We start from the raw sequence: 13,543 nt of genomic DNA on the forward strand, positions 1-13,543 counted from the left end.
GGTCAATTCTAAGAAACCCCTCCCTAGCTCGACACTGATACTGTTGTGGTTGCAGGTCCCTCTAGCTCGGAGTCCACGCACGGTCTACAAGAGCGTCACGCCCCCCAGCATCCATCGCCTCGACTCTCGGACAGGATCACTCCTATTTATGATGCACTATTTCATGGAGTGTAGGTAGCGGTTATGATCGATTCAATAGAAAAAGGGAAGAGTATGCATTTTTCATTGGGAATTTCCTAGATTAAATCATCACATCTTCCTTTAATCCCTAATGAGATATCTAATCGCTAATGAGAGATATCCAATCAATCAAGATAATTTTATAATTTTATATATTTAATTTTCATTACTTTCACTTTTCTTCTAATAACACATATTAATCTTACTCTCTAATGAATCTTATCCCATCTACTGGAATGAATGAACCATAAAAATGAATCCAAACAGAATGAGAATGAATGAACCATAACATTATTTGGAAAAAGAAAATATATAATTTAAGAGAGTAATTATATAAATCATTAATTTGTTGTTTTAAAGTTACACTTTTTTTTATTAAAAGAGAGCATTTATGTGAAATATCAAATGAAGATTTTTTTTTTTCGATTTTCTTTGATAAATCTCACGGGTTTTAAAGAAAGGTATTAATATGCATTTGTTATTTGTCTTAATTTAAAAAAAAAAAAAAAGGTTTTTCATATTCGTTTGACCGAAATTATAAATGCGCCCAGCGCCTTCCCCCTCACCAATTCCTCGACACTACCGACGCTCCCTCTCCCTTTCGTCGGATCCATCGATTCCTCGTTTCCAAATTGAGGGAGAGCGAGAGCGATCGTGAGGAGCGAGATGGGGAGTGATGCGAAGGTCTACACCCTGGCAGAGGTCTCGACGCACAGCACCGCCAAGGACTGTTGGCTCATCATCAACGGCAAGGTTTGTGTTGCTTTCTCTTTGTTGGATTCGGTTGGTCCATCTGGTTGCCTTTACTTTTTGTGGGGGTGGGGAGATCTGCTAAGTTTGCCCTCCCTTGATGCTTGATTCGATCTGTTTTGGAAAAACAAATCGGTATTTTGGATCTCGCCGAGGAGCAAACTTTCTGTGTAAATTTTGACACATATGTTGATTCTGAATAGGGAAGATCTCTCTACCAGGATTCCTGTTATGGGGTTGTGATTTATGAGCTTTGGAGGTTTAAATATCTTATCAAAATAGCATGGTATTGGATGATGTTATTCCCAAAGGATGTCCATATATTTTCACAATGACATGGTCGTGTGGGGATGATACGTAGCAGATTAGGATGAACGTGCAAATGTGTCATGGATCAAAACCTTTTTCATTTTTTTTTATGAAAAAACATCTTCGATACTGGCTTATTTACTTGAAAAGGTAAGTTGAAGGATGAAATTGAAAATGAGAGATAAGTTGAAGGATGCAACCTCCATCTCTTATTTCCTATGACAAACAAAGTGGAAAGATACAGAATGGAGTTCCTTGTCTGTAATTCCAGAACTTATTCTTTCCTCCAGGTGTTGGAGTGCCCTTTCGAAATAGGGGCTAGCCGTTCTAGGCTTACATAAGCTTTGATGAACCTGCAGGAGTCTCCTTATATAAATATTTGCATGCCCTCCTTTTTTTAATAATACCGAGTCGGGCTCTTCTCCTACTAGTATCAAATAGAACATGCTGAACAAAATCATTTTCATGTAAAACCTACTCGATTTAGATTGGGAAATCGTACGATGAAACCATATGTTATGGCTCGAATCCATAGTCAATCCTATTTCCAATAGGAGTAGTTGACAATTAAATCCAATTTTTTTCATTATTTTACTATCTATAATAATGCGAAAAGAAGGCTGGTGTTCAGGAATAGTGGCGTTGAGTTTCTCAACCCTTTGCCCTAGGATTAGTTAGTTCTATTTCTCGATGGGGCCAGGAAGAGATATAACTCAGCGGTAGAGTGTCATCTTGACGTGGTGAAAGTCATCAGTTCGAGCTTGGTTATCCCTAAACCTAATGTAAGTTTTTCTATTTTGACTTTCTCCCCTGCCGTGATCGAACGAGAATGCATAAGAGGCTTGTGGGATTGACGTGATAGGGTAGGGATGACTAACTCCAAGTTAATATGAAGCGCATGGATACAAGTTATGCCTTAGAATGAAAGAGAATTCCGAATCTGCTTTATCTATGAGCAAGGAAGCTATAAGTAATGTAACTATGAATCTCATAGAGAGTTCGATCTTGACTCAGGATGAACGCTGGCGGCATGCTTAACACATGCAAGTCGGGTGTTTCCGCGAATGGGTGAGTAACGTGTAAGAACTTGCCTTCGGGAGGGGAACAATAACTAGAAACGGTTGCTATTACCCTGTAGGTTAAGGAGCAAAAAAAGGAATCCGCTCGAGGAGGGGCTCACGTTTGATTAGCTAGTTCGTGAGGCAATAGCTTACCAAGGCGATGCTTAGTAGCTGGTCCGAGAGGATAATCGACCACACTGGGATTGAGACATAGGGCAGCAGTGGGGAATTTTCCGCAATGGGCGAAAACCTGACGGAGCAATGCTGCGTGGAGGTAGAAGGCCCATGAGTGGTAGACTTCTTTTCTCAGAGAAGAAGCACTGACAGTATTTGAGGAATAAGCATCGCCTAATTATGTGCCAACAGCCGCGGTATCACAGAGGATGCAAGCGTCATCCAGAATGATTGGGCGTAAAGCGTCTGTAGGTGGCTTTTCAAGTCCGCCGTTAAATCCCAATGCTTAACCTTGGACAAGCGATGGAAACTACCAAGCTAGAGTATGGTAGGGGCAGAGGGAATTTCTGATGGAGCGGTGAAATGCGTAGAAATTGGAAAGAACACCAACGGCAAAAGCACTCTGCTAGGCCGACACGGACACGGAGAGGCGAAAGCTAAGGGAGTAAATGAGATTAGATACCCCAGTAGTCCTAACCGTAAACGATGGATATCAGGCATTGTGCGTATCGACTCGTGCAGTGATGTAGCTAGCGCATTAAGTATTCCGCCGCGGGAGTACGCTCACAAGAATGAAACTCAAAGGAATTGACGGGTGCTGCACAAGTGGTGGAGCATGTTGTTTAATTCGATGCAAAGCGAAGAACCTTACTAGGGCTTGACATGCCGTGAATCCTCTTGAAAGAGAGGGGTGCCTTCGGGAACGCAGACACAGGTGGTGCATGGTTGTCGTCAGCTCGTGCAGTAAGGTGTTGGGTTAAGTCTTGCAACGAGCACAACCCTCGTGTTTAGTTGCCACCATTGAGTTTGGAACTCTAAACAGACTGTCGGTGATAAGCCAGAGGAAGGTAAGAATGACGTCAAGTCATCATGCCCTTTATGCCCTGGGCAACACATGTGCTACAATAGCCGGGACAAAGGGTCGCCATCCCGCGAGGGTGAGCTAACCCCAAAAACCCGTCCGTAGTTCGGATTGCAGGCTGCAACTCGCCTGCATGAAGCCGAAATCGCTAGTAATCGCCGGTCATCCATACAGTGGTGAATTCGTTCTCGGGCCTTGTACACATCGCGGGAGTTGGCCATGCTCAAAGTCGTTACCTTAACCGCAAGGAGGGGGATGCCGAAGGTGGGACTAGTGACTGGAGTGAAGTTGTAACAAGGTAGTCATACTGGAAGGTGCGGTTGGCTCATCTCCTTTTCAGGGAGAGCTAATGTTTATGCTTATTGAGTATTTTGATTTGACACTGCTTCACACCACAAAAGAAGTGAGTTACGTCTGAGCTAAGCTTGGATATGAAGTCTTCTTTCGTTTCTCAACGGTGAAGTAAGACCAAGCTCATGAGCTTATTATCCTAGGTTGGAACAAGTTAGTTGATAGGATCCCCTTTTTTATGTCCCTATCTCCCTCCCGTGTGGCGACATGGGGACGTAAAAAGGAAAGAGGGATAAGTTTTTCTCGCTTTTGGCATAGCAGGCCTCCCAGTGGGAGGCCCGCACGACGGGCTATTAACTCAGCGGTAGAGCGCGCCTCTGATAATTACGTCATTGTGCTTGGGCTGTGAGGGCTCTTAGCCACATGGATAGTTCAATGTGCTCATCAGCGCCTGACCTGCAGATGTGGATCATCTAAGGCATATTTGCATGGCGTACTCCTCTTGTTCGAATCGGAGTTTGAAACCAAACTTCTCCTCAGGGGGATAGATGGGGTGATTCAGGTGAGATCCAATGTAGATCTAACTTTCTATTCACTCATGGGATCCGAGCGGTCCTCGGGCCAAACGGAGATTGGTCCTCGAGTGCAAAGCCAGAAGGGAGCTTAACTGCAAGACCCACCCGTCAAGCAGCGACGAAAGTCGATCTTAGTGATCCGACGGTGCCGAGTGGAAGGGTCGTCGCTTAATGGCTAAAAGTTACTTTAGGGATAACAGGTCGATCTTCCTCGAGAGTTCACATCGACGAGAAGGTCTAGCACCTCGATGTCGGCTCTTTGCCACCTGGGGCTGTAGTATGTTCCAAGGGTTGGGTTGTTTGCCCATTAAAGCGGTACGTGAGCTAGGTTCAGAACGTCGTGAGACAGTTCGGTCCATATCCGGTGCAAGCATTAGAGCATTGATAGGACCTTTTCTAGTACGAGAGGACCGGGAAGGACGCACCTCTTCTGTACCAGTTATTGTGCCCACGGTAAACGCTGGGTAGCCAAGTGCGGAGCGGATAACCGCTGAAAACATTTAAGAAGCAAGTTCACCCCAAGATGAGTGCTATCTTATTCTAACTTCCCCAGAGTCCCCGATAGCATACTCGAGACAGCGACGTGTTCTCTGTCTATGCGGGGATGGAGCAATAGAAGTATTGAGAATTCAAGATAAGGTCACAACGAGACGAGCCGTTTATCATTACGATAGATGTCAAGTGGAAGTGCAGTGGTGTATACGGCTGAGGCATTCTAACAGACCAAGAGATTTGAACCTTGTTCCTACATGACCTGATCAATTCGATCAGGCACTCGCTATCTATTTTCATTGTTCAACTGTTTAATAACATGAAAAACCAAAAGCTATGCCCACCCTCTCTATCTATCCAAGGGATGGAAGTGCAGAGGCCTTTGGTGTCCCTTTTAGTCAAGAATTGGGGCCTCGCAATCACTAGCCAATATGCTTTTCTCTCATGCCTTTCTTCGTTCATGGTTTAGCGCGATATTCTGGTGTCCTAGGCGTAGAGGAACCACACCAATCCATCCTATACTTGGTGGTTAAACTTTACTGCGGTGACGATACTATAGGGGAGGTCCTGCAAAAAAATAGCTCGACGCCAGAATGATAAAAAGCTTAATACCCCTTATTTGATTTGACTTTTTTCATATTAGGAAATATGAAATAGATAAAACTCCAAAGTGTAAAGGTCGTCTTATTTTAAATCCCAATCAGGGTTGTAAACAAGCCGAGCCGAGCCGAGCTTTGGGGTGTTCAAACTTGTTTGATAAGATAACCGAGCCGAGCCGAGCCGAACTTAAAATGAACCAAGCTTTTGAAATGAGTGTTCAAGCTTGACTTTGTTTATTTTTTATGAGCTTGGTTCATTTAGATGTTATCAAGTTCTTAATTCAAGCTTGGCTTGAGCTTGGTTCGCTTTACTTGAGCTTGGTTCGAGCTTGGTTCGTTTAGATATTGTCAAACTCTCAATTCAAGCTTATTTGATTGTTTGAAACTTTTAATTGTTTGATTGGTCATTAAAATTGATAATTTAAATTTATTTATTTTATTTTATTATTTATTTAGCATATTGAAAAGAGTTTTATTAATAAATATGGTTCGTGAACATTGTTCACGAACGTTGTTCACGAACATTGTTCACGAACGTTAACGAGCTGAACACATATGTGTTCAAGCTTGTTTGTTTAGCTTAACGAGCTGTTCAAGCTTGTTTATTTAATTAATCTTATGTATATTGAACAAACATAAACAATCTCTTACCAAGCCGAACACCAAGCTTGTTCACGAACGCTTGATTCATTTACAGCCCTAAACCCAATTATAGCATCTCTTCTCTATCACTTCACACCTCGAAACGCGTTGTTCTATTTCTTATAAATAGAGAGAAACACGCTTTTACATCTTCTTAACTCGAAATGGTTGAGGAAAGGTTCCTTTTTTAGGGTACTCCTCGGAACAGATCCAGTGGAGACGGGGTGGGGTCTATAGCTTAGAGGATTAGAGCATGTGGCGACAAACCATGGTCTCGGGGAGTACCCCCAGGATCCAACACCAGTGAGTCTAAAGCTATCCTTTCTTGGGTAGCCTCCCGTGTGGACCAGGCCATGGGCGGTCCCGTGACGGACGGTAAGTCTAGAGAGCGAAGCAAAGACGTATTAATCATTTGTCAACTCTTAGATTGGCTTCATGTTCTCGGAAGCTAAAGAATAGAAGTCAAACGACTTTGATAGCGGGGAAGTGGTTATTACAAGGAGGTTAGGCTGCTAAGAAACCGGTGTTATTTTAGTAGCTAGGAAGCAGTAGACCTTGACTCTATTTCTTCCTTTGGTCAGGAATAGCGGGCCGGGAAGAACTCCTAACTCTTCTTTGGAGTGACATGATTGTAGGCTGGTTTAGCGAATATAGGCGAATAGCTGCTTTTTCTCACAACCTACCGGTTGGCGTAGAACAGAATGTGATATGATGAGATAGAATGAAATAGAAACAAAGACAGCAAATGGGTTACCTACTCCTAACGGTCAAAGCGAGCCTTTTAATTCCATTCTTTATTCTTTAATTAAGAATGAATCAAAACTTCCCAAGTAGGATTCGAACTTACGACCAGTCAGTTAACAGTCGACCACTCTAAGGAACAATGGAAGATTCGACTTCATAGTGTGCAACTACCGTTCTCAACCCATGAACAATATGAGTCCGAAGCGTCCTTCATAACTCCCGGAACTTCTTCATAGTGGCTCTGTTCCATGCCTCATTTCATAGGGAACCTCAAAGTGGTTCTATTTCATTATATTCCATCTATATCCCAATTTCATTCATTTAATATCGCTTTAGTGTTATTGACATAAGAGATGTCATTTATAGTCTATCTGTTTTTATATATGGAAAGTTAAGAAATTGTCATATAATAAGCAAAAAATTGCAATAGAAAAGAAAAAGGAGGGTTTGTAATGATTTTTCAATCTTTTCTACTAGGTAATTTATTATCTTCATGCATAAAGATAATGAATTCAGTCGTTTTGGTCGGACTCTATTATGGATTTCTGACTACGTTTTCCATAGGGCCCTCTTATCTCTTTCTTCTTCGAGCTTGGGGTATGGAAGGAGAAACCGAGGAGGAGGTAGCAACAACAACTGATTTTATTATGGGACAGCTCTTGATGTTCATATTGATCTATTATGCGCCTCTGCATCTAGCATTGGGTAGATCTCATACAATAACTGTCCTAGTTCTATCCTATCTTTTGTTTCATTTCTTCTGGAACAATCACAAAAACTTTTTTTATTATGGGTCTACTACCAAAAATTCAATGCGTAATCTCAGCATTCAATGTGTATTCCTGAATAATCTAATTTTTCAATTATTCAACCATTTTATCTTACCAAGTTCAACGTTAGCCAGATTAGTCAACATTTATTTGTTTCGATGCAACAACAAGATGTTATTTGTAACAAATAGTTTTATTGGTTATATTTTCTTTATAAAATGGGTTAGATTGGTATTATTTTGGATACGAAGTATGGAAAGGTGTCTATAACGTCCCTCCCCAATATGATATTATGGTGTCGGTATAGACAGAAATTCTGTTATGGTCCAATTCTAAACGATAGTAAATACCAGGATTTTGCAATATTTGATTGATCACAATTATGTATATTCCATTTCCTATAAAGGTTCCCAAGGAATTCATTATTGGAATGTTTCCAATAAAAATGGTTTCTTCTTGCATATCTCTACCGAAATTAATCCTTTGGGTGCGGGTACATATAATTCAGAAGAATATGTGAGTGATTCATACACAGCATTTCTTTCGTTTATCAAGGGTTCCATCAATTGATATCTTTCTATAAATAAATTCAATTTCTTGATATGTGTCTTCAATTTTCGAAAACTTATGAAATTCTTCCATCAAGCCCTCATTAATAAACCTACAAAATCCCTCAAATTGGATCTAACTAAATCTAGGTATTGTGGACATTCCCTCATTTCCATCAGACCAGAGCATCTTAATTTTTTGTTTCCCTTTTATCGAAAGATCCCATTATTAGTTCACTATATATTGATCCATATGGTTTGATTTCGCAATGATGAAATGTATATTCTGTTTACTGAATCACATGAAATTTTAGACAACCCCGTACATGCACTTCATACGTATGAGAACGGAGATGAGACAGAGGAATGAAGAGCATTTTCGACGCAAGACAAGTTCAAATTTGCGATAGGAACAAATGGAAATGAATTTATAAAGCATTCACAGAATAATTCCGCCACTTACACTTATAGAGTCTTCTATAGAATATAAAAATTCATCCAACTTCTACCTATTATTATGATAATACGATTAGATTGATTGGGTACCAAAAAAAATTAATGGATTCAGAATGAAATCGAATCTCTAGAACATTTAAAGAGATGAATTTAATATATAATTCATCCATCAAAAATTGAAAGGAATAATTTTTAATACCTTTCAATTATCAAAAATGATATGTGCTCTTTATTTAAACTTGTTCAAGGAGACACTCAAAAAATAAATTTTTTTATGGTCTATCTACTTCATCCTTTCAATTTACCATCTCTCCAAGAGAACAACGCCTAAGCTATATTTGAGTTATACACCCTAAAGCTCTTGTTTCCTTTAAGACAAATAAAAAATGAGAAAGAATACATGAGAGGAATCCTTCAAAAATAATCTATCTATATCAGATAAAAATTGTCATTGCAATTGCTCTGCCTGTCCTCGCACTTCATCTCTGCGTTTGTTCCCTCCGAGCCCACATTTTTCCTTTTTAGAAAGATTTTTCATCCCTTCAATAAGACACAACTAGGTAAATATTGTTGTTGCTATTCCCACTTCATTGACCCTGCTTAATAAGTCTTTTCACTAATTGTTTTGGATGCAGAAAAAATAGGCACTACTATTACAAATAGCCTCCGTTCACCCTCTCATTTTTTTCCCTTGAACAAATAAGTTAATGGATGAAAGAGGGGATAAGTTGACAGATGGCTCATCATTTTGTTGCTTTCTTTGATGAAGAGGGTGAAAAATGGTTATTTGAAGGGATGATTTTGAGCATCCATCCTTGTAATTCATTATCTGCCCAAAGCTGGCTAAACACTAATTAAATCTTGTCAACAACAACAACAACCAAGCCTTTTCCCACTAGGTGGGGTCGGCTGTATGAATCCTTTTACGTCATTGGGCTCTATCTCCTATTATATCATCATCTATATTTAAATAAATTTTATCTTGTTTTATTGTTACTAACCAAGTCTTTTTTGGTCTTCCTCGTTTGATATGCATGTTTATCATAGTTTCACATCGCCTAACTAGAGCATTTATTGGTCGTCTAAGTACATGTCCGTATCATCTTAAATGTGTCTCTCGAAGTTTGTCCTCAATAGATGCAACTCCGATTTTCTCTCTAATGCTCTCATTCCTTATTTTGTCCATCTTTGTATGTCCACACATCCACCTTAACATCCTCATCTCTGCAACTCTCATCTTATGCTCATGTGCTCGAGTCATAGCCCAACATTCGGCTCCATATAACATAGCTGATCTAACAGCAGTTTTATAGAACTTACATTTAAGTTTAAGAGGTACTTTACTGTCACATAAAACACCCGACGCTCCCCTCCATTTCACCCATCCTGCTTGTATTCTATGTAAGACGTCTCTCTCAATCCCTCCATCATTTTGTAAAAATGATCCTAAATATTTAAATCTCTCGGTTCCGGGCAACTCGTCCTCTCCTATCTTAACAATTGTTTCATTACTTTTAATATTGCTAAATTTAAATTCCATATATTCCATCTTTAATCTACTAAGCTTAAAACATTTCCTTCTAGTGTTTCCCTCCAATCTAGCTTAGCATTTACTCCTTCACGTATCTCATCTACCAAAATAATATCATCTATAAACAACATGCATTACTATGTCTTGAATGTCTCCAAGTGAGTTCATCCATAATTAGTGTAAAAAGATAGGGACTTAGGGGTGATCCTTGATATAGCTCTATCTTTATTGAAAATGCTTCAGTTAATCTACCTGAATTCTTTACTCATCGTTATATCCTTATATCTTTATATAATTTCTTTTGGAACTCTATTATAAGTTCTTTCTAAGTCATTGAATATCATACATAGATCTTATTTTTGCTCCCGATAATTTTTAATTAGTTTCTTGAGAAGATGTATAGCTTCTATCGTCGACCTTCCAGCATGAATCCAAATTGATTTTCGGCCACAGTGGTCTCTTCCTTAATCTTTTTTCTATTACTTTTTCCCAAAGTTTCATAATATGACTCATTAGTTTAATACCCCTATAGTTTGCACAATTTTGTATGTCTCCCTTGTTCTTATATAAGGGAACTAGAGTACTTATCCTCCATTGATCAGACATTCTTTTTGTTTTCAATATCATGTTAAATAATTTTGTAAGTCATTCGATACCTTGTTTCCCTAAGCACTTTCATACCTCTATCGGAATATCATCTGGTCCAATGGCTTTTCCATTGCGCATCTCATTTAAAGTTTGTTTTACTTCTAAAGTTTGAATTCTACGATAAAAATTAAAATTTCTATGCTCATTTGACCTAATTAAATTACCTAAGTTAAGTTGGTCACCTAAACCTTCATTAAAAAGTTGATGAAAATACCTCTTCCACCGCTCTTTTATTTCTCCATCATTTACTAATACCCTATTACATTCATCTTTAATACATTTTATTTGGCTAAGATCTCTTGTTTTCCTTTCTCTCACTTTAGCTATTCTATAAATATCTCTTTCCCCTTCTTTTGTATCCAATTTTTAATATAACTGTTCAAAAGTTTCATTTTTTGCTTCACTCACTACTTTCTTAGCTTCTTTCTTGGCTATTGTATATTTTTTTAAGTTTTCCTCATTCTTACAAATATATAATTCCTTATAAGCTATTCGTTTTTCCTTCACTTTCTCTTGTACTTTCTCATTCCACCACCAAGATTCTTTACTTAGTGGTGCATATCCCTTTGACTCACCGAGTACACTCTTAGCTATTATTTTCAACTTTGATACCATCTTATCCCATGTTGTATTAGAGTCATCGTATATTTCACCTAATGCTTGTACTTCTACCTTCTCCTTAAATATATTTTGTTTCCCATCCTTTAACTTCCACCACTTAATTCTAGGAATTGTATATATTTTCTTTTTATTGATACTATGTTTGAGGCGTATATCCAACACTACTACCCTATGTTGGGTAGTTAAGGTTTCTCCAGGGATGACTTTGCAATCTTTACAAATCTTTCTATCCTTCTTCCTAACCATAAGAAAAAAAAATTAATTATGCTTTGATACATACTTTCGAGGAAGCAAATCTTATCCCTCTCCATTATTTTGTTCTTTTTAATTTTTTTTTTTCTGTGTATTCATCTTTTCGATCTTTAATCATTTCAAGGAAACAAGCATACTGTGATTACTTTCTGAAGATTTCTTGTCATGTATGCAGGTACACATTATGTGAATAGCACCTAGTTTGATTTTGCTTGTTATCTTGATATTGGTATATTTCTCAACTGAAGATGTCCTAATCCTCTTGTTAGTCCATGGACATGTGTTTTATAAAATTTCTGTTTCTTTGAACATTTCAAGAAGGATTAAAAGATGCTACGTGGTTAAAGATCTAACTTGCCTGCATATTAAACAAATCATCAACAGTAAGAGTTCATAAAAATTATTCTTGATACAAGAATAGATTCGTGGTGAATAACAGCTCAAACACAAAAGATGGAAATGTGCTGATGTGCTACATAGTAATGGCCTTTCCAAGGAATCTAATGCCAAGAAAGTAGCAACCTGAGAAATGATTTCCATGTCTAGATCAAATAGGAAACAAATGTAACTAGGTCGAATCATATGCTAAAATGTGATTTCTGATTCCAGTTTGTTTGATACCTCAAGGATGAGAGTCAGGCTAGAGATTTACTCCTAATACCAATATGTTTCTACCAGAAAGAATGAGAATTACATTAGACATGTAAATCTTTCCTCTTCATCTCCAGTCGGTCTTTGCGGACCTATCTATGTAACGTTTTGTGAAGAAACACCATTTAAAAGGGAAATCATGATACACACATAGTATAGCTAACTCTATTTATGCTGAATGTTTTCTAATAATTTTGTTTAGTTTGAACAATCCCTAAGCATATGGAGGCCATGACCGATGTGTGATCAGGCAGAGATAGATGACTATGGAGATAAGAATGCTAAGATGAATATGTAAGATTATTATTGGAGAGATAGCATAAAGGTCTATGTGGAACAGTTATGTGAAGTTTTAACAGATAATAGCAAGTGAGTAAATAAGTGAAGATAATATAAACATGTCAAAGACAGTCTGATGATAATGTTGCACAGTTTGATTGTGAGAATAGATCACAAGGCTGACTCCATATAATTGAAACAAATTGGTTATTTTATTTCCTTGAAATTTTAGTACAATAACTAACTAGTTTGATGCCATTTTTGCCTATAGTAGTTTGATGTATTTCTTTGCAGGTTTATGACGTTACCAAATTCTTAGAGGATCACCCTGGAGGAGATGAGATTCTGTTGGCATCAACTGGTATACAATTCTGAACGATCGAACATGCTGCTTGATAATTGACTAACAAGATATCTTATGGCGGAATAATCTAACCCTTTTGTTAGGGAAAGATACGACCGATGATTTCGAAGATATCGGTCATAGCACCACTGCAAGGGCAATGATGGATGAGTATTATGTTGGAGAAATTGACGCTGCAACAATCTCTAAGAAAGCAACCTACACTCCTCCAAATCAACTGCATCACAACCAGGACAGGACATCTGAGTTCATTGTCAGGATCCTCCAGTTTTTGGTTCCTCTCCTCATCTTGGGATTGGCCGTCGGCATCAAATTCTACACAAAATCATCTTAAAAATTTTCTCATTAACAGCAAGTGTTTCAGTGGAAAGTGAGTTTTTTTCATCTCCTATGTTGTTACAACTTCATATACTGTCGGGTGGTTTTTTTTAATGCTTGCTTGTGTTTCTATTTGTGAACTCATCTATTCGGATACCATTATCCAGTGCCTCTAGTATCACTGGACTAAATGTTCAATAAAGCATTCTCTATTTTCTTAGCCAACTCCTTTCCTAGCATCCTTGTTCTCAGATGATGTTTGATTCCAGTCATTTTATCTTATATTTCATTACAGTGTTTTCGTGACTACTGATCAACTTAGGTATGATATATTAGATATATATATAATCTACACTACAGTAGGTGGAAACCTGTTGATTGTGCATCTTAAGAACTTTGAAGGATTCAGACAATTAACATAGGCTG

At 38.3% G+C, this 13,543-nt stretch overlaps 2 protein-coding genes across 2 annotated transcripts; both read left to right on the forward strand.

The window, feature by feature from the left end:
* The first annotated feature begins 753 nt into the window (after window positions 1–753).
* On the forward strand, window positions 754–13,336 carry LOC122035214 (cytochrome b5-like). The gene is made up of 3 exons (XM_042594629.1): window positions 754–933; window positions 12,730–12,796; window positions 12,883–13,336. The coding sequence occupies exons 1-3, from the start codon at window positions 847–849 to the stop codon at window positions 13,131–13,133; spliced, it is 405 nt and encodes a 134-aa protein (XP_042450563.1). The 5' UTR covers window positions 754–846; the 3' UTR covers window positions 13,134–13,336.
* Window positions 7,120–7,719, forward strand: LOC122034323 (putative protein TIC 214 N-terminal part). The gene has a single exon (XM_042593523.1). It carries the CDS (start codon window positions 7,132–7,134, stop codon window positions 7,717–7,719), a length of 588 nt encoding a protein of 195 aa, XP_042449457.1. The 5' UTR covers window positions 7,120–7,131.
* Window positions 13,337–13,543: the final 207 nt, after the last annotated feature.

This window comes from Zingiber officinale, chromosome 11B, assembly GCF_018446385.1.
Source record: "Zingiber officinale cultivar Zhangliang chromosome 11B, Zo_v1.1, whole genome shotgun sequence".
NCBI classification, from domain to species: Eukaryota; Viridiplantae; Streptophyta; class Magnoliopsida; order Zingiberales; family Zingiberaceae; genus Zingiber; species Zingiber officinale.

Coding starts and splice junctions, on each gene's coding strand:
- LOC122035214 (XM_042594629.1), top strand. CDS start 847: ATGGGGAGTGATGCGAAGGTCTACACCCTGGCAGAGGTCTCGACGCAC. Junction 934..12,729: donor GGCTCATCATCAACGGCAAG/GTTTGTGTTGCT, acceptor ATTTCTTTGCAG/GTTTATGACGTTACCAAATT. Junction 12,797..12,882: donor GATTCTGTTGGCATCAACTG/GTATACAATTCT, acceptor CCCTTTTGTTAG/GGAAAGATACGACCGATGAT.
- LOC122034323 (XM_042593523.1), top strand. CDS start 7,132: ATGATTTTTCAATCTTTTCTACTAGGTAATTTATTATCTTCATGCATA.